At 55.1% G+C, this 23,552-nt stretch overlaps 7 protein-coding genes across 7 annotated transcripts; 4 read left to right on the top strand and 3 right to left on the bottom strand.

The window, feature by feature from the left end:
• Positions 1 to 1,962: 1,962 nt before the first annotated feature.
• pezT (Toxin PezT) lies at positions 1,963 to 2,916 on the bottom strand (the record flags this gene model as incomplete). Its single annotated transcript, XM_037316754.1, has 1 exon — positions 1,963 to 2,916. The coding sequence occupies one exon, from the start codon at positions 2,914 to 2,916 to the stop codon at positions 1,963 to 1,965; it is 954 nt and encodes a 317-aa protein (XP_037185450.1).
• Positions 2,917 to 4,124: 1,208 nt separating this feature from the next.
• Positions 4,125 to 4,609, top strand: ttuB (putative tartrate transporter; the record flags this gene model as incomplete). The annotated part of the gene is made up of 2 exons (XM_037316753.1): positions 4,125 to 4,219; positions 4,288 to 4,609. The coding sequence occupies 2 exons, from the start codon at positions 4,125 to 4,127 to the stop codon at positions 4,607 to 4,609; spliced, it is 417 nt and encodes a 138-aa protein (XP_037185451.1).
• Positions 4,610 to 4,636: 27 nt separating this feature from the next.
• On the top strand, positions 4,637 to 5,693 carry CGCA056_v001492 (putative transporter; the record flags this gene model as incomplete). Its single annotated transcript, XM_037316752.1, has 2 exons — positions 4,637 to 4,796; positions 4,855 to 5,693. The coding sequence occupies 2 exons, from the start codon at positions 4,637 to 4,639 to the stop codon at positions 5,691 to 5,693; spliced, it is 999 nt and encodes a 332-aa protein (XP_037185452.1).
• A 362-nt stretch (positions 5,694 to 6,055) lies between these two features.
• On the top strand, positions 6,056 to 6,898 carry CGCA056_v001491 (uncharacterized protein; the record flags this gene model as incomplete). Its single annotated transcript, XM_037316751.1, has 1 exon — positions 6,056 to 6,898. The coding sequence occupies one exon, from the start codon at positions 6,056 to 6,058 to the stop codon at positions 6,896 to 6,898; it is 843 nt and encodes a 280-aa protein (XP_037185453.1).
• Positions 6,899 to 7,120: 222 nt separating this feature from the next.
• Positions 7,121 to 7,760, bottom strand: CGCA056_v001490 (uncharacterized protein; the record flags this gene model as incomplete). Its single annotated transcript, XM_037316750.1, has 3 exons — positions 7,121 to 7,336; positions 7,434 to 7,544; positions 7,581 to 7,760. 3 exons carry the CDS (start codon positions 7,758 to 7,760, stop codon positions 7,121 to 7,123), a joined length of 507 nt encoding a protein of 168 aa, XP_037185454.1.
• Positions 7,761 to 9,550: 1,790 nt separating this feature from the next.
• On the top strand, positions 9,551 to 10,174 carry CGCA056_v001489 (uncharacterized protein; the record flags this gene model as incomplete). The annotated part of the gene is made up of 1 exon (XM_037316749.1): positions 9,551 to 10,174. One exon carries the CDS (start codon positions 9,551 to 9,553, stop codon positions 10,172 to 10,174), a length of 624 nt encoding a protein of 207 aa, XP_037184494.1.
• Positions 10,175 to 13,603: 3,429 nt separating this feature from the next.
• On the bottom strand, positions 13,604 to 16,650 carry ATG1 (Serine/threonine-protein kinase ATG1; the record flags this gene model as incomplete). The annotated part of the gene is made up of 3 exons (XM_037316748.1): positions 13,604 to 13,755; positions 13,810 to 16,390; positions 16,516 to 16,650. The coding sequence occupies 3 exons, from the start codon at positions 16,648 to 16,650 to the stop codon at positions 13,604 to 13,606; spliced, it is 2,868 nt and encodes a 955-aa protein (XP_037184493.1).
• Between the last annotated feature and the right edge of the window lie 6,902 nt (positions 16,651 to 23,552).

Raw genomic sequence — 23,552 nt, 5'->3', positions numbered from 1 at the left:
TGCTGTCTCTGGGTACTGGCGGGTGTGGACCGGTGGTAGTTGGACGTCTAGTGGTGGGCTTGCGAGTCTGCTGGAAATTTTCTGGACGCCTCAAAAAAAAAAAAGTCCCTTGTCGGCAAACCGGCGTTTATCCGTGCGACCACCTTGACAGGCAGGCGGTGTGGAACAAGCTGGACGCTACGTTCTGCGGCGCATGCTCCAACCCCACTTGGAGCTGCGCGAACGTCACAGCTCTGCGCACTCAATTGACGAAAAATGCAGCTCACGCGAGAAGAAATTGAAGCCGAATATTGCTATTGCGCATCATCTTCGTCAATGGCATCTGTATGAATGTAATATAGTTGTTGTGTACTAGATGCGGCGCTCAATGAGTCGATCGCATGGTATAGAGTCTGCCGTGGCGGCTCGCAATCGCAAAGCTGCAGCTGAAGGTCTGTGAACTGGCGACAACTGGTGAAATGATTCTCATCACAATGTCTGATTTCGAAGAGCCCACGAAGAGCTCGAACTCACTGAGGCAGGCAGGACACATGGCAGGCAGGGAGCATATTGTGGTTTCACTGATGATTTGATTGTGTTCGAAGTCATTGTGACATCGTAGTTTCAGCTGTCCTAAACACTGCATCCTCATCGTAAAGTCATCCCGACCGCAGTTGGCAGGTCCACTCTTCATCAAATCCTCATCAAGGCCGCCAGAAGTGCGTGCCTGATCATCGTCATGACCCCAAGTCCCATAGTTCCAATTCGTAGTGTGAATGTAGACGTCCCGGCGAACGAGACAGACTGAGTCGCTGGTGACAGAAGCTGGCGAGTGCAATTCCGTTATACGTGTCGCGTGATGGTGTTTGGTGTCGTCATCTCAGAAGATGGTCATGGTCGAGGGGAGGGTGCGAGTTGTTTATTTGCTAAAAAAGGTATGTTAGCTATGCAGCTTCGCGCCAGCGATGTGTTGTGCAACTTACGAGCGAGCCCTCATCTTTCTTCTCTTGCGCTTGAGACGGCGAACGCGCTTCTTTCTCCACTTGGCTCTCATCGTGACCACGAAGCTGGTGACCGGTTAGTCGATGTCGCCAGCGAAATGCGACCGGGCCAATCGGGCAGCCGACAGCAGCGCAGGCAGCTTCGCGAGCTCTGCGCCGCCGTCGTGCCGATGACCGTGGGGTGGGGGGCGCTGTACTTACTTGTCCTTTGAGATGAGAGGTGTTGGTGATGATGTTCGTCTGGAGGACCAGGTCTGTCGGGGAAGTTTTAGTGGTCGAGCTCTGTAGGGCAGGCAACCCTTCTGCGTCACGTGTGCCGATTTACGCGGGGGCTTCTGGAAGGTTGGTGTGACCTCACCGAGCTCCACTTCCAATTCGTGCCCCTCCACGTCAGGGCCTGCCCGCTGCGTGGAGCTTGGACCAACGTCGAACCTGCCGGCACACCAGGGCAGTCAGGAACCTTCCACGGAAGCCACTACCTTCCGGGTGGGCAACCGGCGACGGTGGGTGGTGCCTTCCGGACCTGGTGGATACCTGCCGACACAAGCCGATGGGGGCCAGGTAGGACAACATGAACTTTACCAATTGCATGTTGCGACGGCTGCACGCCTCAATGGCAACCCTTGTGCATTGAATCAAAAATTTCGATAGCGATTCGTAAAGTCAACGTCATCGGGCGCAAAGGGCAATCGTTGGAATATACTACTTACCTAGGATGAGCACATATGACATATCACTACTTTTCAATCAAAGGAACGGTGCATTTAGCTTTTTGACATGCCATATAAATTGCAGTCTCATTTCTCGTCGAGTGAAAGTGAGAGACCCACAACATGGTAGCAAAATTAGGACATCGTCATCTCTAAGCCTGTGTGTCTTTCAGTCCGTATATTGGGGTCCATGTCTTGAGAGCCGCAGCACTGCCTTGGTATCTGAGCTTGGCCAACATAAACGGCTGCGCAACTATGCCCGGATACGTCCCTCATACCTCACCCAGCGTAAGCAGAGCATCCTTCCTTGTGCTGGGCGGAAACTCTAACGGTAGCAGCTTTGAATATCCCTGTTCTGCTCTGAGTAACGGTTCAAACAGACCTTTGACTTCCACTGCCAATTTTCCATCTCGGGCTTCTAACTTCTCCAGGTCTGCTACAGCAACCTTTCTCTCCTCCACGGTGAGCGGTCTTTCCCTCTCCCTCCTTAATGCTTCCGCAACCTTGCCACTAAGCTTACCTGTGTCATTCTTGTCATCAGAGAAGGCAACCATGTTTCCCCGCCTCACGACCAGCACCCGGTCAACGTAGTCCACCTCATCAATCCACTCCGCAACACTCATCAGCCCAGCGTATGAATCATCATGAATCTTGACCGGCGTGAGCCTGATGGGCAGATTGCCGCTCCCGGCCTCCGGCAGTCTCTCATAGAACCGGTGCAGGATCCCCAACCGACTCAGCGCCGCGGGGACAGCCATCACGACGACCTCGACGCGGTACCCCGCCTCCCCAAACATCCTCGCCAGGTCGCGAAAGTCGTCTGGGTGCCGACACGCGCTCTCCAGGAGCACGTCCAGCTTGCGGGAGATGGCCTCTGCCGCGGCCATGGCGAGCCATTTCCGCGCGTCTGGGCCGGTGGCCGGCGATGCGTGCGCGGGGTTCGGAGAGGAGATGAGAGTCAGGTAGGAAGGGTGGTGGGCCTTGTAGACGTCTGCGATGAAGTGCGCCGGGGGGATGATACGGTTCATGGCAGAGAGGACGGCCGGGGCAGTGCGGGTTTTGCCGGCGCCGGTTTGGCCGACGATGAGCACCGCCAAGGGCCGGGCTCGGGTGGGGTGCGGGGTTAGTGTGGCGGGCAGGTCGGCGGGGAGGATCTGTGTCTGGAAGATTTCTTTGGAGACGGGCTCGGGGAGGATGTGATGGGATAGATCTGACGGAGGCGGCATCTTGGCGGTAGGCGGCAGTTGATGATGTGACCTTTGATGTTGTGTAACCAGGGATGGATGTCTGCGGGGTGTCCTCGGGGTTGAAATTACTGAATGATGGGGGGTGGCTGTTGGTCTGATAATGTACACAATTTGCGGGACTGGTTTAGGTATGTTGACAGAAGTTCTAGAACAGCCTTTGATGGATGTAACTGAGTCTAGGTTCTAAAATTGGAAGGTGGTTGAGATGACAGCTCAGACGGCGGGCTGAGAGCTCCCCCACGCGATCTCGGCCCCACTGATGAAGTCATCGACGAACTGGCGGCGACATAGCTCCGCTCCGTCGGCAACTCAACTTGAACGTCACCTCAAGACGCTAAGATATTCTATCGTTCGTACCAACGCCCTCTTTTTTCAATTAAATTCACAAGTGGAAGTGTGCTGGAGAGTAAATCCCACATGTTTGTTCACCCAGTCTCTGACCCGAGAGTCTGGTAGACCCTGGACCGGGGCCGAGATCGGCAGCTCCGCTAGGCCCCTGCAGGTCGGGCGATTGGTCTTGCTGGCTAATCTCTACCTAGTGATAAGGGTCTTTTTTCTCAGTCTTGGTGGAACTACTTGATGTTCTTTTTGTGCTTATTAGCACTTTTATTATTTTATAGATGCATGTTCAATGTACCTTCGATAAAAAGGTAGATCGGCGGATTGAATTTCAGTCGTGTAAGACCGGCCTTGGCATACTGATCCTGAACTTTAACGACGCTGGAATTGTGAAAACACAGTGAAGTCTTCCTTTTTTGGATTACATGCTTTAATCATTCCTTCTTTCAATTTTTCTAACATTATCCAAAGACAGTAAGTGAATTTATCGTTTGGCGTTCAACATGAGGAAGTTGGTGCCACAACCGATCAGCTTCGCTGACCTCCGACGGTCAAATCCGACGACTTCCTCTCCTCTCACCAATGTGGATCAATACAATCATATCTCCGTCGCTCAACTCCATGATCATTTCCACGGAAGCTTATTGCGCAATCGCTGGTTCGGATTGTACCATGCCCATGCTGGGGCCGTGGAACAGCGGCGAGGGACATGATTTCCGTTGATCGCGTTCAGCCAAGAGCTGGCCTGGGTATATCTTCGGCACAACCCAGCGCGGGTCGTTAATTTGGGATTCTCTCAAGCATCTCACTTTGGTATTCTGGTTTTCATTAACTGATTTACCGTCACTATGGAGGAAGGGAAGAAGACCGACGACGTCGTTTACGATCCGTCCAACCACAGCCCGAGGGCGAGTCGTGGACTCAAGATGAAGAAAAGGCCGTCGTCAGAAAGTCAGTCTTTAGCACCTGTTTAACAGCGATGCCAAACCACTGATAGCAGCTCAACCAAAGACTGGACTGGTATCTCGTGCCTCTCCTCGTCGTCGGCTTCTACGTCCTCCAGCTCGACCGAACCAACATCAGCAACGCCCTCACCGACACCCTGACGCAAGACCTCGGCATCACCAACAGCCAAGTCAACATTGGCAACCAGCTGATGCTGGCCGGTATTGTGATTGCGGAAATCCCCTCCAACCTGATTCTGCAGAGAGTCGGCGCCCCGGTCTGGCTCACACTGCAGGTCGCGATCTGGGGCACGATCGCTCTAATGCAAGCTTGGTGCACCAACGTCCAATCCTTCTACGCAACGAGAATGCTCTTGGGGCTGTTTTAGGGAGGATTCATCCCCGGAGTTCAGTACATGCTGGCGCTGTTCTACAAGAGAGACGAGCTGGCACTGAGAACATCAATATTCTACTTCGGTAACTATTCAGCCGCCGCGACTGGTTCCTTGATCGCCGCAGGAATTTTGCAAATGGGCGGCAAGGGAGGGCTCGCCGGATGGCAGTGGCTCTTTGTCAGTAAGTCGAACCCCTTGAAGCCATTCTCATTCACATCCAGATCTGACAACGGCGACAGTCGAGGGCACATTTACCCTCCTCATCTTCTTCAGCTACGTCCTCCTCCTCCCCCGCAGCCCAAAGCACACGCGCCCGATCCATGGCCGCTTCGACCTCTTCACCAACCGCGAGCGCACCATCCTTAGCACCCGCATCATTCTCGGCGACGAGTCCAAGGGCGCGGACAAGGCCGAAATCACCCTGAAGAGCCTCCGCGAAGCCTTCGTCGACCTGCGTCTCTGGCTGCACACGTTTCTCAACATCCTCAGTCTCACCCCCAAGGGCGGCCTCGCCATCTACGGTCCCACGATCATCAAGAGCCTCGGCTTCTCCAAGACCAACGCCAACCTGCTCAACGCCGTCGGCAACGTGCTCGTCATCATCCTGTCGTACACGCTGTCTGTCGCGTCAGACAAGACACGGCTGCGCGGGCCTTGGTGCATCGTGGCTTTCGTCTGGTCCATTGCCTTCTCCGGCGCGCTGTGCGGGCTGCCTGTCGGGACGAACAGGTGGGTGCAGTATGCGCTCTTCACGCTGCTCACTGGGGGCAATGCACTTTCGCAGGCGATCAACGATGCTTGGTTGAACATCAACTCGACCAAGCCCAGCAATCGCAGCGTTGGACTGGCGATGGCGGTGATGGGGAGCAATCTCGGAGGCCTCGCCGGGCAGCAGCTTTTCCAAGAGTCCGACGCTCCGAGGTATCCCAAGGCTTTTCTCGCGATTCTTTTGCTGTACGGAGCTTCGATCCCCAACACTTTGGCGTTGATGTACACATACTGGAGGGCCAACCGCAAGACCCAGACCAGCTCAGATGAGAACAATGGCGTTGTAGGCGAGAAGCGCTTTGATCTATAACCATCTTTGTACAGGCTGCTTTCATAGGTATAAAACCGGGGCACACAGACAATGACCCGAATTCTTTCTGATGTTTTGCGGAGTACCCATAGAGTCTTTGTCGAGTCCGTCGAACCCTCCTGAATTAATGGTTTAACATAAAGAACACAACAGCGTTGATCAGGACAACCGCTAATAATGTTCATAGTTCATTATTGTTGAGTATTGAGTGTCAACAGAATTGTCTCCATTGTCAACGCAAGCTGCCGCGAGATTCATGTAATATAGATAGCCATGAGTCCGTGATTGCGACAATTTGACCAATGACCCAAACCAACCAGAAACCCATCATTAACAAGACAAAACATACCGTACAACTAATCATGTGCCTCAACATCAAGTACTTCTGCGCCTCCTGCCGCCAGCCAATCTCAAACCAATCCGCCGACGCCGGCGAAGCATGCCAGTTTTCCCTGACCCAAGACACCAGGTCCGCCAACTACGAAGCCAACCACGCGGGCCTCATCTTCCGTGAGTCCCTCCCCCTTCCCCACGACCGAGCCGTAGCCATCGGCCACACCTGCGCAACGCCCGGCTGCGCCTACAACCCGACCACGCGCTTCACAACAGGCAACGACCCCGAATACGGCCCCATCGCCCGCTGCCCCGGCTGCGACAACATCATCTCCGTCACCACGCACAACCTGTCCAACGCCATTATGGGCGGCCTGCAGCGCTTCATCGCGCACCGCGCCGACGCCCGGGTGCCCGTCCTCGCCCCCTCGCTGTGGGCGGGCTACCACTGCGGCTGCGGCACCAACGGCTGCTTGTGGACCGCGGAACAAGTTTTGATCCAGGACAACCGTCTGAATGCGATTCGGCAGTTCATCAACAACAACCCCCAGGGCGCTGCAGCACCAGACCAGGTGCTCGGTCCTATGAGTTTCCTGCCGGGGGCTAGGCCGCAGAAGATGTGGGGCAGAGGCGAAGTTGCTACCGTCAAAGAGATGCTTGCTGCCGGAAAGGATTATGAGGAGATAGGAGCTAGATTGGGTAGGAGCGATAAGTCAGTTCAAGCCAAAGTAATCCGGATGGCCAAAAAAGAGAACTTGGGCGGGAAGAAGTGGGCAAAGCAGTTGCAGCAGCGAGCTAAGGATGAGGAAACGGAGGTGGAGGAGGGTAATGATGATGATGACGATGCTGATTATGAAGATGAAGATGAGTGAAGGCGACGACTCGGCGTTTTGGGACAGGAAACGGCGCAGAATACACTTGGAAACGGGCATATATAGAACGACGCTCTCAAAAATGAATATCATGGTGGATTGTGAAGAGTATTTTGATTACATGCAATGTGACTAATGCTTCACCCTGCTAGTGGTATCTTTAACCAGACGAAGAAGAAACACATCTTTCTATATGCAACGAGGAAAAGGGGGAAGACATGTTTAAGATCCAACCTTGAAGTCCGCAGTACAGAAATGATCATCCTTGGTAGCATACCCAGCCGTCCAGTCGCCGATGCCGTTGGAGACCTGCGCGTAGCCCATCTTGCTCAGCCCGCAGTGTCCCTTGAAATAAGACCAAGTCCCTTTGATGTCCGCCTTACCCTTGTATCCTTGGCTGTAAGGGCAGATGAAGGAGACGACGTTGCCGCGAACACACTGTATCTCAGTTAGTCTGTTGCCATTTCATACCACGAAACCCCTGAGAGAGCTCTCAAGGAGAAACCATTGGAGGCAGTAGTAATGGGAAACTTACGTATGACCAGGCATTCTTCTCCAGGTACACGTTATCCCCGCTGAAGCCGTTGATCAGGCAGGTGTTCGCGTCGTCCGCTTCGCCAGTGCTGACGGATCCGGGGCCGCAGTCCTCTCAGCGCTTTTCAAGAGGCGACCGCTCTCTGACCGAGGTCGTGACAACCTCATCCCAGGGCTTGACAGTGGTCTTTGTGTTGCCGGAATCGTCGGTGGAAACCTGATAGAAACCATCGGCGACTTCGCGGGCGTCTATGGCGCTCGGCAGGGCTGCCGCGGAGACTGCGGAGACACCGGCCAAGAGAGTAGTGAGGAGGTTGAAGGACTTCATGATGTAAAAGCAGTAATGAGATGGAGTGGAAGAAGATTCTTGGACTTTGGGTTCTGAAATGTTTGATGATCTGTGGAATTGAAGAGACGGGAAAAAAGGAGAAGAGGTCGACACTTTTATAATATCTTCAAGGTCGTGAAAATACAGTGTTGCTGATGATTTATGGTCGCATACATTTCAGCTCAGGGTGTTATTGTGAAAAATGGATCATCTCGCCCATCGTCGATCATCGCGAGGCACAGTGCACTGCCTCATGGTTGATCTTGCCAAATCGCGGTCACAATTGCATCCTGAAGGATTTAATGATCTACCGGCCCGCTTATTGAAAGAAGGCTGAGGTGATGTTGCAACTAATTCATGGCGGCTTTTACTCACGTCTTGGCATACTCAAGGTATAAGCTTCGGGGCCATGTCTGGAGGGCCTTGTCTTACTGCCAAGGATCGTGAGATTCCGAGACCGGTGACAAACTCACGAATATCATCTTTGGTCGATCTCAAGTCATATCTCATAGTTCACGGTAGAAACTAGTGCTTATGCTCGATGTTTTCGCAAGTGACGCCGGGGACATATCATCCAACCTGTATTGCAACAAACCACCACAGCAGCAGTACCACATAACACTAATTGTGTGACCATATTGAGTTCTTCCAACTATTTTTTCTAAACGTGCATTCATCTTCAATCGGAATATTCTTACCTGCATCGTTCCCGAGTTTCGATGTAACATGCTCGCTCAACCAAGCCAATGATCTGCAAGGCAGCAACAGAACAAGCTTTGAGACCCCAACAAGCGATCTGCGGTTGTCTTACTGCGACTCCCTGTGCACGCAGGCAGCAACTTTCAAGCCAATTCTCCACGGTAAATCAAAAAGCCTACACATCATGACCTTGAGAAAGTTGGGGAAGATTACCGAATTGATCCTGGTCTTGAAGCAAGGGGCCTAGTTGGGGCTGCTTTATGTCTTCGCCCCCAATACAACACTTCATTAGCTGAGCTGCTGAGCTACTCTGTAAAGCATTCAGCTTCATTTGGATCTGGCCAAGTTGATCATCATTGTTGCTGTAAATAGACCCGCGTACTGCTGTCGCAATTCGATGCCTGGGAGGATTTTGGTAAGAAAATGACGACAGTACTTGGTGCTTGCTTGTACGTCATGGTATCCTCACACTCAGGCTGGCATCGCGATGATAGCGCAATAGCTGCATCTCCTAGTAAAGGCATGCATTCTAGATCAACATGAAATATTGTGTGATGTTCTTGGGGCTAAAAATGACGGGTTCCGAACAGTACGATTCAGAGAGTGTTTTGGCTTAACCTAGAGGGAATTCAAGCCCTCCTCAAGTTGAAGCCATCACATCCTCTTCTTCGGTGTTGTTTGGCACTCGTGTTCTCGGCTTCTTTGTAAACTTGGGTTCTTAGTTTCGATCTAGGGGCCGGAATACCAAATGAGAATATTGAGCATGTCAAAGCCGATCATGTCAACGACCAGCTTTGAACAATGGAGGCTCATGTAGGATAAGTACCCATTGGTCTGGGGGTTCATTATTAAGGTTCTCTCTTTGTTTGCTTGAACGAAAATAGAATGATTCGTCGGTCATCAAAACACATAGGATCTGACTTACAACCTGTGTTTGAACATAGCTGCTGGGGCCTGATAGCAAATCCGTCAGCAGAGTCAACATCCTATCTTCCTCGCAACCTTTTAAGAGTTTTGAGGGACCCTTCCGGCTGATTCAACACGTGCGACTCTAACACAAACCAAGTTTGTCCCATATACTAACCAACGTCATGAAACCCTCTCAACCTGAAAACAGCGACGAAGCCCAGCACACATCCAAGCCACGACGACCACCGCCCATCCGCCCAAAACTCCAATACCGCAACGGTCTCCCCCTGCTCTCCCCCTGCTCCCCCTGCTCCCGCCCACCCCCACCGCCTGTCGTCTACCGCGAATGCACGCCGGGCAAGTGCCTGCAGTGCGCCCTTGCCGGCGCCCGGTGCGAGTTCTTCACCGCCGAGCAGAAGATCAAGCCATCCGGGCCGTGCGGCCGCTGCAGGCGCGTCGGCGGCGTGTGCCTGGTGCGGAGGCTGCTCGAGAGTGCGGACTGGGGCCGGAACGAGATCTCGGGGGCGCAGGCGGGTGATTGGATTTCTGCGGAGACGGGCGTGGTCGAAGAGGCGGATGCGTTGAGGTTGGCTGGCGAGTTGTTGGCGGAGGGGAGGCGCGGGAGGAGGAGGGATGTGTGCGGGGTGGTTGTTAGAGAGGCGGATTTGAAGGGTTGGGCGTTGCCGAAGCCCTGTGAGGTTGAGGATGAAGTGGAGGAAGATGAGGTGTACTGGAAGAGGCTTTTGCCGAAGGGGGTAAATGTAAAGAGGGACGATGTTGAGGATGAGGTGTTTGAGACATGCTAGCAGTGTGCCCTCATCATCCAAAAAACCGACGATGACCCTGCAGTTGAACACTGGCCTGTCTCCTGGGTGACGTCTCGTGTAAGACGACTTATGTGAAGCCTGACCCCCTTCTCTTCAGCTCTTTCTCATCTCATACATGGTCGAAAACTCCAGGCTTTCACACACTTTGCTTCACTTCTCCGTATCGTCTTCATCTTCCCTGCTGTAACATGCTTGGGCTGTCCTCAACCCTAAACCCAGGGCATCTGATTTCTCAACGTGAAAGGCACCAACGTCCAAGCCCCTAAGTAGAATCGACCTCTCACAGCCCCGTTGCTGTCTTGCGATTACGTCGTGGCTGGAAAGATACGGGATGAGATGCGAATATCAGGGAATAAGAAGCCGGCAAAAGCCACTCAACCTCACCCAGCAGGAGACGGCTGCGCAAACCCCCAAGACAGCGCCTCGATCGCGGTAAACGGCAGATCCGTATCCTCCGACGCCGCCGCAAACAACGAGTCAAAGATCGAATGCTCCTGCTCATCACCGGCACTCGCCTGCTGATGCTGAACCAAAGACGGCTGCTGCTGCTGCTGCACCTGGTCACCGCCGTCCTTACCCAAAACTGAGTTGACCAGACTCTCAAATACGTCCCGGTACGCCTGGCCCTGCGGATACCGCTCGACCATGGCCCAGATGATGGACGAGCAGTCATTAACCGTATCCACCAAATTCGGCACATTCATCTCCTCCCCCTCCCCCTGCTGCTGCTGCGGGAGAGTCGCCGCCACGCGGATGCAGTACACCAGCGCCACGCCCGCCTTGAACAGGCTATGTATACACCGCCAGTAAAACCGCAGCTCGCGCGACCGGAACGAGTTCTTATAGCACGCCACGCTCTCCGCGGCATGCCGTGCAAGCGCCCAAACGTCCGCCGCGCTCAGGTCCGGGAAGTGCTGCGACGGGTAGTACACGTTCACGAACGCGTTGTGGAAGAAGCCGCCAAATATCTGCTGCGGCATCAGCTGGCTGCTGCCGCTCGCGCAGTCCAGCGGCGGAGGCGGTATGGACGCAAACCAGTCGCGCAGCCGGGCAGTGATGCTCGAGCGCCAGGCGGTCTTGTCCAGCGGCGCGCCGGCGGGCTGCCGCTGCCGCAGCGTCGCGTAGATCTCGGACTCGAAGCGCCGCGCCTTGATCAGGTGCAGCGCCTGCGCGCGCTGCGGGTTGCCGATGGGCTCCGGGGGCAGCGGGGTCTCGATGGCCTCGTCCGGGATCGAGAATGGCCGACCTAATATGACGCAGAGGTTGCGCTCGAAGGTGTACGTCACCCAGAAGACCCAGCGCCGCTCCTCGACCAGGGCCGGATCCAGAGCGACGGCGGCGGCGGCGGCAGCGCCTTGTTGTCGTTGCTGCCTTTCGTTGTGGAGGCCCAGCTCGACGGCGAGGCGGGTCGCGAGGCCGAGGAAGTGCCACGCGGCGGTGAGGTTCGGGCTGAAGCAGCAGTACTGCACGATGAGGAGCAGGTCGACGAGGTGGTCGAGGTCGCCGGTGCAGACGGCGGCCGGGTCCTGGGAGAGCATGTGCATCGCGGCGGCGAAGTACACGTGGGACCTCTCCACGGGCACCGACGGGTCCGTCCTGTTGATGAGGAGGATCGCCGTGACGAAGATCATGGACGCCCTGAACTTCGCCTTCGACAGCAAGTGGCTGCTACTGGGCGGTAGGTTCGCGGGAGCGTCGTACAGGGGCTCCATCATTGCGGCCAGGTGCTCCTTTGACGGGAGGATGGGGGAGAAGAAGTCGCAGTGCTCAAAGTATGTGTCTATAAGCCGGCTGGCGGCCTCGCCCCGCGGCATGTCTATCCGCGTCTAGTACGGCAGATCCTCGAAGAGGGTGCGGTGGTCTGACCTGAGCCCGGGCCGCGAGACCTTGGTGATGGGGCCCGATAGCAAAGAGTTGAGCAGCGAGAGGCCATTGTGGTTTGCTATTGCACTGGAGAAGTAGTCTGCCCGGAGTGAGTCAAGGACAATCTGACCGACGAGGTCCTCGTCCGCCTGGCTCTTGTGGCCTTGCGAAGAAGGCGAGTTGGACATGCCATGAGTGACGACCGCTGAGAAGTCTACAGAGGTTGGCGTATCATGGCTCTGGTCCCGGAGACCGTGTGACATCAACTGCGTTTCCAGCTGGGCGATGCGATCATCCAAGCTCTTGATGTAGCTGATGTGCCGGTCTAGTTAGCTACATGGCAACGGAATGGTGTTTCCGGAGGTGTGCGCCGGAAGGGAAAAAGGGTCGACCTTCTGGGCGCCACTCGGCCGTCAATGTCGGTGCCCACACACTCCACGCCGGCGCGCTCGCAGTTGGAGCACGCCGGGATGTTCTGGTCGCACCGCTGCTTGCGAGACTTGAACCGATGACAGGCCGTTACGTTGCTCCGCCGAACGTTGGACCTCCGCTGCCCAGCCGGCATCTTGAGGCTTTGATACCCTTTGACTCCCCGACCTGGGATTTGTCTACAGGTGGCACAACACGGAAGCTAAAGAGCTGCAAATGGGTATCAGTGAAACATCCTGCAAGACGTGAACTTGTCTGCGTTATCCGGGGCGCATGAGGTCGGCTTTGGGGTGATGAGATCCACTTTCGCTCACCTCCGACGCCGGCAGGCATTCCGACGTACCTGGGATCCCTGTTTTGCGGGCTAGGCATAGCGAAATCATACCTTGGTGAATGAACTGATGTTTCGGTGTTGGTCTACTTTCTTTGGATGATGGTTAAGATAGTGCCACTTACCTGCCAGACGCGACAAATGATGAACAAATGAGTTTACACAAGATTCGTCACGGATCAAGAGAAAGTGGCTGAAATGTTATCTCATTTTTGACACAACTAGAAAGGAAAGCAGATCCAGTGTCTGCGAGCAAAACCTCAAAGGGTATGCAACATTCATCCGTTAGTGTCCAACGTACCGCCTCTCAGCAGGACGGCCGTAAACCTGCCATCATCCTTCCGTGGCCATCCTGGTGTGACGAGAAGAATACAATGAAAGCCAAGCTGCTATGCCGGTTCAAGGTACTGTGTTTTCCCTTACCTGCCCTCGTGCGGACGCCAAAAAAAGAACTACCGTGATTGTTCCGTAGCTGCGGAAGAAACCCTCGCAGTTTGCAGATTCCCAACGCCAATGGAGATAATAAGAAGCAAAAAAACAGGCCTTGATGATAAAGAAATGGTTGGAACCGATGATATGCCGGTTTGCCTTCCCCAACGCCGGTGCATGAAAAGTCTGACCCGTTCTCCTGTCCGATTTCTCTTGCCATCCGAGATTCGTGTCACAGGAATCCTCCAGGCCCATGTAAAGCAGAAGTTAAAGTTCGTGGCCGTGAGGCAGAATGTGTTGTTTTAAAAGTCGTTTCAGTCAATGGGAGCCATGCTCAGATTGGTGCCAGCTTCCCTTTAAGAAGCATATGAGGGCACGCTGCGCGGCGTAACATCGCCACTTCGCTTCCGCACTGGAAGCTGCATAGCCTGTTGAGATCGCGATGCCTCGGCAATCATCGCCATCTTCTTGCGGACGGTCGACAGGCGTCCAGTAATCATTTGAATCACTGCGGGTTGTTAGCTTGCTGATGGATCGCAGTAATAAGGGCAGAGAGACTTACTTCGATTAACAACCTGTTGGTCGTCACTGTCCAGATCGCTAGACACCTCCTCTCGAACAAGCTCCTTGCTCGAGGCGGAGTACCTTCGCTTGACCGTGTCCTCATCGTTGTCTAGGACAGCCTCAAGCATACGAATGGCAGTGACGTAGTAGGTAACGCAGCCTTCAAGGTTCTCGTTTGTAATCTCATCGATGGCTGCCGTACGACTCATCTCCAAGGCTCGGTCGTACATAAGCTTCTCCGCGCTGATACCAGGTGCGAGGTAGACATCCCTCGTGCCGGACGCGGTCGAGGAAGCAGACTCTCCCCCGTGGTTGTTGGGGTGGCTTGGGTGACCATCGGGGAGCTTCTGCTGGACGGCAATGAGCTTGAGCCGGACAACCTCCGTCTTCTCCAAGACTTCGTTAAAGCGGCCCCGGACCCATTGTACGGTAGAGTTGATGCGTTGTGCAAGGCTCTCCTTGGAAACCTCGGCAGCAGCAACGCCCGTGGAGTCACCGCGAGTCTTTCGCGACCACCAGAGACTTGCAACGTCCATGGCCCTGGCAAGCAGCGTCAAAGCTTTGACATAAAGAACCAAGGCCTCTTCCGAGAGAAGGACTTCGGCCTCAATGGTGAGCCCGTCCTCCTCTCCCGTCAACTGGTCGGCAGGCGCGCCACCAAGACCGTGATCCATAGAGGGGGCAAGCGGGAAAAGCTGCTTGTACTTCACCTCGGCAAATCCATAGACGCAGTCACTGCGATGGGCGAAATCCTGAATCAGTTTCACAGCTCGGGCATCTTCGTCAACTGGTGCGCTCTGCTTGCCGTCACCAATCAGCGCAACGGGACCCGATGGTGTCGGGTACGCTGGGAATGGACTGTAGAGAGGCGGAGAGGCACCCTTGCCGCCCAGAACATGTTGTGGGACCTTGAAGCCGAACAGACGAACGCTGGCATCTGAAATCGCCTTGGCAATGAATCCTTGAGTCGTGGGGCTTGCCGAGAAGTTCTTGCTATCGTAAGAGTCACGACGATCGTGGCGTCCCTTGCCTGAGGCGATCTGCACGGCATTTGAAGGCTGCACACGGCCTGCGCCTGTGGTCGAAGTCGGAGGACCTTGTTGTGTGGCGCGACGAATCATCTGCCCGGTCTTGGGTGAGAGAGAAGTCAAGCGCGGATTAGCCGCCATTTCATCTGCAAAGGCGTTCACCTCCACGTGCTTCTTCTCAACAACAACGTAGTCTCTTTCAAAGGCAACATCCTGAGCCGCCTTTTCTTGCTCTGTCATACTTCTCTCCGTGACCGGCCGCAGTTTTCTCTCATTGAGATATGAGGTCGGAGGCGACGCAGATGCGCGGGCGGCAGGTCGGTTGCTGGCTGCATTGGACAGCCTGTGAGGACGAGCAGGTGCTGAGGTGGAGGGTTGTGGCATAGCGGGACGTCGAATTCCAAGTCCGTCCCCAGTTTCCTGTCCTGGTGACTGGCTTACACGAGCTGTCGCATCGGCAGCTTGCTGAGCGCGGCCTTCACTCGGACCTGACAACCTGGGAGATCTCAGGGGTTTCTCACGGGGCGACCTTGGCGATTCACCTTCCTCACGTACAGTTTCATTCTCGGTCTGACGGCGCAAGGATAAGCGGCGAGACAGCGAAGATGTTGAGTCGGACCTGCCGAGGGATCGAAGGTCTCTGGAAGGTTTGACCTCCGGCTTTGGAATGTCGTCCTCGACCACTCCGGGGATGGGGCCGACTACGATCGGGTCATTGAAGAAGTCTTCGAATCTCATGCGTTCGACAGGCGCCCTTGTCAGAAGTTTGCTGATGAGCTTGACAAGTTCCTTGCTGACGACAAGGTCTTTCGGGTACTTAACCCGATCCTCGGCGCTTTCAATCTTCCGGAGCAACTCCACGTGGTTCCTAGCACGGAAAGGAGGGCGTCCGGTGATCATCTCGTACAACACCGTACCAACAGACCAAAGATCGGCCTTGGCATCGTATCGCTCGTAACGGAGAATTTCAGGGGCCATGTACAGTGGCGAACCGCAAAGAGTATCCGCAAGCGAAGTAGATGGCAAAACACGAGCGAAACCGAAGTCTGCGAGCTTCAGCATTGGCAGAGAGGCCAAGCCGGCATTAGGAATCAATGAGTCCTGACTAGCAGTCAAGATTGGACGCGAGTGCTCTTCTCTGAACTTGGGTGATGGCAAGAGAAGTAGATTCTGAGGCTTAACGTCTCGATGGACGTAGTTTCGCTCTCGTAGGAACTTGAGGGCGCTGCCCAGTTGTTGCAAGAAGTGGCGAGTAACGACTTCGTGCAGACCTGAGTTTGGTGTGACGGGGTACTTTCTCGCCATGTCATGGGTTGCAGGATTGCTGCTTAGCTTGTCCCTCTTCTTGATAAAGAGCGACAGGTCGCCAAGCTCACAGTATTCCATGACCAGATTGATGTGTGTTGCCGACTCGACACAGTCGTGGAGAGCGACGATATGAGGATGGCGCAGAGTCTTGAGGATCTGAATCTCGCCATACAGGTTCTCTCTGAGCTTGTTGTTCAGGCGTCCGGTTTCGACCGACTTGATCGCGACAGTTGCTTTGGAGCTCTGTCAAGGGATGATGGTCAGCTCATCAAGATCGACGAGTTATGAGTCACCGGGAACCGAACAGCCAACACCAAAAGAAACAGGCCCCGTTATAGGCCTCAACAACAGGCGAGGAGCTTACGAACCTTGTGGTAACCACTGTACACCTGGGCAAAGCTGCCCTTGCCGATTTCTCCTCCAATAACGAAATCACCAATGGAGGCATCGGCTTCGCGTCGCCTGCGTCCTGACGAGGACGAAGTTGGGAGTCTCTCCGCCATTTTGATCGCCTGTTGAAGTTGTCAAGAACAGGGGCGACTTCGGGCGGAGTGTGTTCAGGCCGAGGGGCCTATGCTATGCAAAAGACGTCGGCGGCGGGTGGCGTCGTCATGTACACATACAGGGTCGTGGAAGAGAGAATGCTGGCGATGGATCTGTGGTGATTAAATGGGTGTAGAAGGCAAGTCAAAAGAAGTAGGCAGAGCTTCGAGCAGCGGCGAGAACCCTGAATGTGTTGCTTCGGTAAGGTAGGCAGGTACGGTAGACAAGGCGGCAGCTATCCGATAGGTCGGGAGCGCACGCACACCAGGTCGATGCAGAGTCGAGGAAGCGCTCGAAGGGTAGAAGCGGGGACCGTCGTGGCGTCCGTGTACGGAGAGTGCAGGAAGGCGGCGGTATCGTCTCGACAACACGGTCGATAGGTGGAGGACGGGATGCAAGTCGAACACGGTGAAAGATGGGCCGACGAAGTGGCTTTGAGGATGAGGTGATGAAGAGAGAGGCGATCGGAGGCAAGGTGGGAGAAGGTGGGAGACGCCTCGAGGAGTCCTGTTGTGACTAATACGAATGGACGGTGAGCGTTAGAACAGGAGGCTAGCTTGGCCCATGTGAAGTACTCAACGGTTTGAGGCTCTCAAAGCAAGGTATTGGAGAGTTTGGAGGAAGACTGTACCTTTTGGGAGTAAGAGTCAGGCAAAGTCCAAGGTCAAGCTAATGACTCGGAGCTATCAAGGACGCAGTGGTTTGTACTTTTTTTGTACCCTGATGGAGAGGCGAGTGGTATAGTGAAGACGGGAGGACAAACGGCAGCGGTACAAACGGGGTCCGGGAAATCGGTGATGTAGGCGCACGAGGGCAAGCCGAGAAGAGAAGATAGGGCAGAGAAGTCGAGGGATTTCGTGGGTGTGGAAGGGCGCGCGGTAGGGCCGGTGGGGGGGAAAGAAAATGGTCGAGGTCGAAGTTGAAGGCGAGGATAGAGGAAGAGAGAGGGAGAGGTGGACGAGGAGATGGGCAGAGGATGTAGAAGAAGGGACGCGCCGAGGAGAGTGACAGGTGCAGCAGGAGCAGCAGGAACAGAGACAAGTGACGAGGATGGAGAGGATGGATGGGATGGGGAGCCAGGTGGAAGTGGATCAGGCCGATTAGATAGCGAGTCCAGCCAGAGTGGATCACCTTGTGCACCTCACGACACGGCGTGTGGCCCGTGGAGGTGGAAGTGGGTGTGATTGATGCGATGCGATAAAGGGTAGCACCTCGCTGCCTATCTAACTTAGCGGCACGGTAGCGCGAGATGCGGTCGCCGCGGTCGCCTGTCGCTGTGGTGGTGGTGCCGCTGATATGATGGACTCTGTGTGTTTGTCGGGCGGTCTATCGAACACGAACAGACAGACAGACAGACAGACAGACAGACAGACAGACACACAAACAGGTCCCAGAAAGTCAAGTCGGGATGTGCGATATGCGATATGATGCCGGCGGGTGGGACAGCAGGCGACGACGAAGAAGCAAGCTGTATGAGTCGATCTAGACGCTGGATTCTGGGTTTACAGATTGCCGGTGTGCCTTTTTGGGGGTTTAGGTGGTGAGTGTATTGTTCAAAAGAAGGGGGACCGGCAGCAACAGCAATAGCACGTCGAGGGTGATGTGATTCGGCCAAGGTGAGGTGTGAGAACAATACAAAGCATTGCGAGAGAGAGGGACTCGTCCAGTGACCACATCCAACAAGCGACGACAGTGACCTATCCTGGGCGTCTGTTCCTTGGGTTCGGGGCTCGTGATGCGCTGCGCAGCGGTTGATGTGGAGAAGCAGCCCATGTACTTCCCGGCTTGTAAAGTACTTGCTCAGGAGTACACTTGGGAAACCTAGGTACCTCACCCAGGGTACCTTAGGCAAGGTACGTATCTTTGTGCCTCAGTGTTGCCGCTCCGGACGCTGGAACAGCCATTGCAGGTGCATCGCGGCCGCCCCGCTCGTATCCTCGTGGTCACTGATCAGGGGTCTCTTTGGTGCCTTTCTGGCCGTGAAGCGGGGATGTGATTGGAGAGGGATACCTAGCCTGTACAAGTCCGGTCTCGGTCGCGCAGCACCTTACGCAGTGGTGCATTCGCATACACTGTAGTGACAAGGCAGGCACCTTACCTAGGTATGGAGGTAGAAGAGGTAGGGGTATTGGCTGCTGCAGCACTCAAATGCCATCATGGCGCGATAAGGCTCATGTATCGCGATAAGACACTCGCAACAACCTGCCCTGCCCAGCCCAATTGCCCTGTCCTGTCGCCCCAGGTGTCTGGTGTCTGGTGTCTGGTGTCTGGTGTCTCTCTCTCTCTCTCTCTCTCTTTCTTTCACCCTCTCTTTCCATATCTCCATCTCCTTTTTGGGTCCCCGGCATGTACCTTTTTACCGTCCTCTTGCTGTTGTCAAACCAGTGACAGATCTCGGAAGCCGTTTCGGTGTTTGCATCCAGATTGCCAGGCAGGTCCACTCCCCGAACTCGCCTAACTTCCGTATTTGGGAAAGCGCCGACAGCGCATCTGGCCTGGGTGCCTGGCACCTCTATTTTCTGGCACTTGGTCTGCACTCTGCCTGCACCTTCAGGGAACTCTCCAGACTGTATGTATGTATCCACGGTCTTGACGATCAAGAGAGAAAAGGGTAGGTCCCTGGGCTGGGTCAAGCTGAGCCGAGCCGAGCGTCAGTCAGTTCTCTCTGGGTGTTGTTATTGCTCATCTCACGTTGCCATGGAATACCTCTCTCGAGCCCTATGCGCAGTATGAAGCAACAGCAACGCCTCGTAGCCATGCCGTCCGTCGTCCAAGCCTCTTTCCTCATCAATGTCAAACCAGCCCTCACGGGTGTCGCTGGATGTCACTGGGTTCCTGAGGTCAGGCGTAGCTTCCCCCATGCAGCACCAAGGGAGGTACAAAGGTACTTACCTCCATTTTACTATGTAATTATGCCTACAGCACAGTAGCACCGTCGGCGATTCACTTTGGCGGCTGGAACACCTCTCGCCTGGCCGCTCGTCCCTTCTGGTTCTGCTTTGCCTTTCATAGTACGGATGCTGAAGTGTGAGGCAGTGAGGCAGGCACATTTCATCATAACGTCGTCGACGCGACAGATACCCCGGTCTTCGGACCCCATTCTCTCCCTTCTCCATCTCCATCTCCATGCACACACTTCGCCTTCACCCCCGAGCCTGTCACCTCTTCCTTCACTCGGCTGCCGCAGTCGCACCACTTTGAATGACTCCAGCGACCCTCTTCTCCCCTGTAACAGCCTTTGCAGATGGAACTCTCTCCACCTGCTTGCTTCCAAACAGGTAGGTAGAGAGAGAACCTACTGCGGTAGTGTACGCAGTACAGTGCCTCCGCTGCTTTACCTCCGAATTCTTCCACCTCATCGACGGGAGGCTCTCACCGACGAAACGGACGAATGGGCACGATGCAGCAGTCCACAGTCCCCCCCATTCCATTCCATCCGCCCTTCCAGACGCACGCCAGAACGCCCTGACGCATAAAGGTGTCCGCTGCTACTGCGCTGCTACCGGCTCCCGTCTGCCTGCCGACTTTCGGATTCACGGTACGCGGCGTTTCAATACATCTCCAAGCCAAGACAAGGTACCGGTACTTTCATCACCCCAGGCACGCTACGCACACCTTTGCCCACTCAACCACAGTATCGCCGGGTGGACTCAGGGACGCATCCATCCATCGATCTGTTGTCTCGCTCTCCAGCAACCCAGTCCACCTTGATAGTCGCCGCGCTACCCTTATCGTATCTCACACTCCCGTCTTCACCAACACGGCAAACATGTGCTTCTGGGGATGTTGCACCAACAAATCGATCTCATGTGAAAACGACATCCGCTAGGCACCCAGTGGCTCCCGCTATTCATTAAAGCCATCGCGAAAAGAGGTGGCCGGTTGGAAATCGTTTCGGCAACTCAACTGCCTCATGTCAAGCCACCGCAACCTTCAACCGTCGAGTCCCATCATCCCGCTGAGCCATGGCGCAATACCTGCCTGGCCGCCCACAAATCAACCAGGCGCAAAGCAAGTCCTGCCATGAGTCTCGACTGTGCCAGTGGATTCCGGAGCGCAGCACAACCGGGTCTCGTCATTGTTGATTGTCATCTCGAAACATTAACACACAGTGCCTCTGTTCTCTACAGCTACCTAGGTTTTGGTCCAAACAACACCCCTTGTCAGATCCAGTCGACATCTGGTCCAATGTTGACTAACGGCAAACGCAAGCCCGCCCCATACTTCGTAACGAACTTTGCGCATTCACATCGCCTGCAGCCCAGCACTCTCATTGACCGGTTGAGCTAGGTTGCAGCATGGCCTGGCTCGCCTTGCTGCTTGCCTCACCTCGACTTACCTTACCTCTCAGGCTCCAAGGCTCTCAGGCCTTCCTTCAGGCTCGCATCTCTCAACAATCCCCAGAGAAAGTCAAGCCACCTTATTTTGAGGTTGCTCGTCTGTCACCGGTATGCCTGGCGCCAGCTGTCCGTCACTTCTCCAGCCAACCGGATCGCGGCCTCGGGCAGCATGCTCCATACATATCGCAGGGGACCGACTTTGTCCACTTTTTGCGTTTCTTCAAGTCTACGCATCGTGTCAAGTGTTAGCGCTGACCGTGGTTGTTCCGTCTACTTCCCGCTCGATGGGACGAGATAAGACGCAGAGCCTAATAAGTCCTCCTGGTCTACACTACGCGGTTCCAGTTGTCCAAACGATTAACCCTGGACACGACACCCCAGCCATACATATCATGTCACCATGATCGGGCTCTCGGGGATCGTTGGTACTGCAGCTGCCTTACTCGTCCACGCATGGCTCAAACAGCCCATGAGCCAACGGGAACGTCGCCTGTGCTTCCAAGCTCTCGCCAAACCCCAATACCGCAAAGTACCGTGCTGCACCATCAACCACGACGACGACGCACAAGTGCCCCAGGCCAACACACCTCCCCGTCGCCCGTTGTCTAGGTGCTACTCATGGAGCTGCCGCCATCCCAATCATGGCGCCAGTGCATATCTGCTGTGTGGACACAGGCAACCACCGCTCCAGCTCATCTGTCCGTTGCGTTTTCTCCCATCTTTCGCTTGGTATTATCCACAGGTTCGCACGAACCACCATTAAGCCCAGCTCATCAGCAGAACCATACCACAAGCCAAACGAGACTCTCATCTCCGTCCCCCAATCACCCGTTGATGCCCCAGGCTTCAATCTCTCAACCTGTCAAAACCCTGTTTCGGGGGCCATGAAACCCGTTGACATCACCGACTGTGGTCTCGAATCAGCAAACGCCCCACATGTTGATACCTTCTCACAGTGTTTCTTATTAGAGCCTGGAAGGAGGGCGAAGCTCCTCAAGAGGCCAAGGCAGAGAGACACAGAGAGAGAGAGAGACACAGAGTCTTGTCGAAGTCGCGTCTGCTGTGCCTGGCAAACTGACATCGATGGGGCAACCCACTTCCAAGACACTTTTGTCTCGCCCGCTGCAGCTGCCAGCTCCCCCCCATGCAAGTGCCATTCGCTGCCCCAAAACGGCAATCCGAACAGGGCGCCGCGTCCTCGGAGCCGTCATCCATTCTCCGTTCCATCACCAGCTCGCCTCCGTCCTGGACTGCAGCCCTTACAATTCCATTGTCTACTCAGTCTTAGTTGCAATCTATCACTCATCACTTCAAGCTCAACTCTCAAGTGAGAATAGGACCTCCTGCGAAGGCCAGGAGCAAACGTTCCGACTGGTCACTCGATAGAACTAGGACTATTTCCCTGCGCCCCCGTGGCGATCTTCCCTCTCTATCCTCCCTGAACACGCAAGACGGGGACCCATCCCCGCGTGCTCCAAGAGCTGCCCACCCCCTTGGAAAGATACGCAGTAGAAGAGGTGGATGCCCGCATCACCCGAGGTCCTAGCGCCAAAATGACAGCCTCGCCGGCAGCGATCGACGAATCCCCCAGCTTATCGTCGTAGCCAATCACCCACCCCAATGACTGTGGGACACCTGCCTGTTCGGAGCAGCTTCAAACCCGGAGGTGAGATGACGGGGCAACCAAGCATTCACGGAACCAAGGATGGGATGCGGCTCCACGATGAAGCCTGGGGAACGGTCAGCTGCCTTGAATCGCCACTTTCGTCCCGTCCGTCTGCGGTCCAAGGTTGGCTGCGATTAAAGGGGAGACCTGGCGTCGATGCAGGCACAGCTGGCCACGAGCACACGACAGTGCTCTATCGAGCATGCTTCCTTTTTCCCCCTTTCGCCAGGGGTTCATAGAGTCATCAGCTCCACTTACGCGATAGCATCGTCTGGGGTTCCGGGCATCTGCTGGCTTAGACGGCGTCTCGGCGGTCGAGACTGCAAGCGCCCGTCTGATCAGCCTCCCGCAGTCTACGTCATCTCGTTGCTTCTGCCTACACGCATGCCCTGAAGAGGCCGTCAAGATGCTGTGCGACGATTCAAGAGGCCGTTTGTGCTTTTGGCTGATGGAAGTACTGTGCATCACAGCTTGCACTTCTCCCCCGGCAGTAGGCAGACAGACGGGTGTGCCTTGGTAAATCGGCCGAACTCGACTCGACTAGGTAATCGCCTAGGCATCGACAGTCCCAGTCCAGGCACTTGCCTCGCGACATCGAGCAAGGGAAGACCCTAGCCCAAGGGCGCGCCGGCCGACTAGGTAGGAGATCTCGACCCCTACACCGACTCTCTCCGCACACCTGGCCACAAGAGACGGGCTGGTCCGTCAAGGTGTCCCCAAGAGCCGCAATCTCCCGTCGATACACCTCCGCCGGTCCTACTCATGAATGTGCGATCACCAGTGGACATGACGTTACAATCAACCAAGCATTGAGCCGGTCGAGTTTGTAAGACTCGAGGAGCCTCATAGACTACGC

The sequence above is a fragment of the Colletotrichum aenigma genome, assembly GCF_013390185.1.
Source record: "Colletotrichum aenigma strain Cg56 chromosome Unknown KSG_Cg56_contig01, whole genome shotgun sequence".
Lineage (NCBI taxonomy): Eukaryota > Fungi > Ascomycota > Sordariomycetes > Glomerellales > Glomerellaceae > Colletotrichum > Colletotrichum aenigma.
The sequence above is the reverse complement of the archived record's forward strand: the minus strand, read 5'-3'. Positions and strand labels throughout refer to the sequence as shown.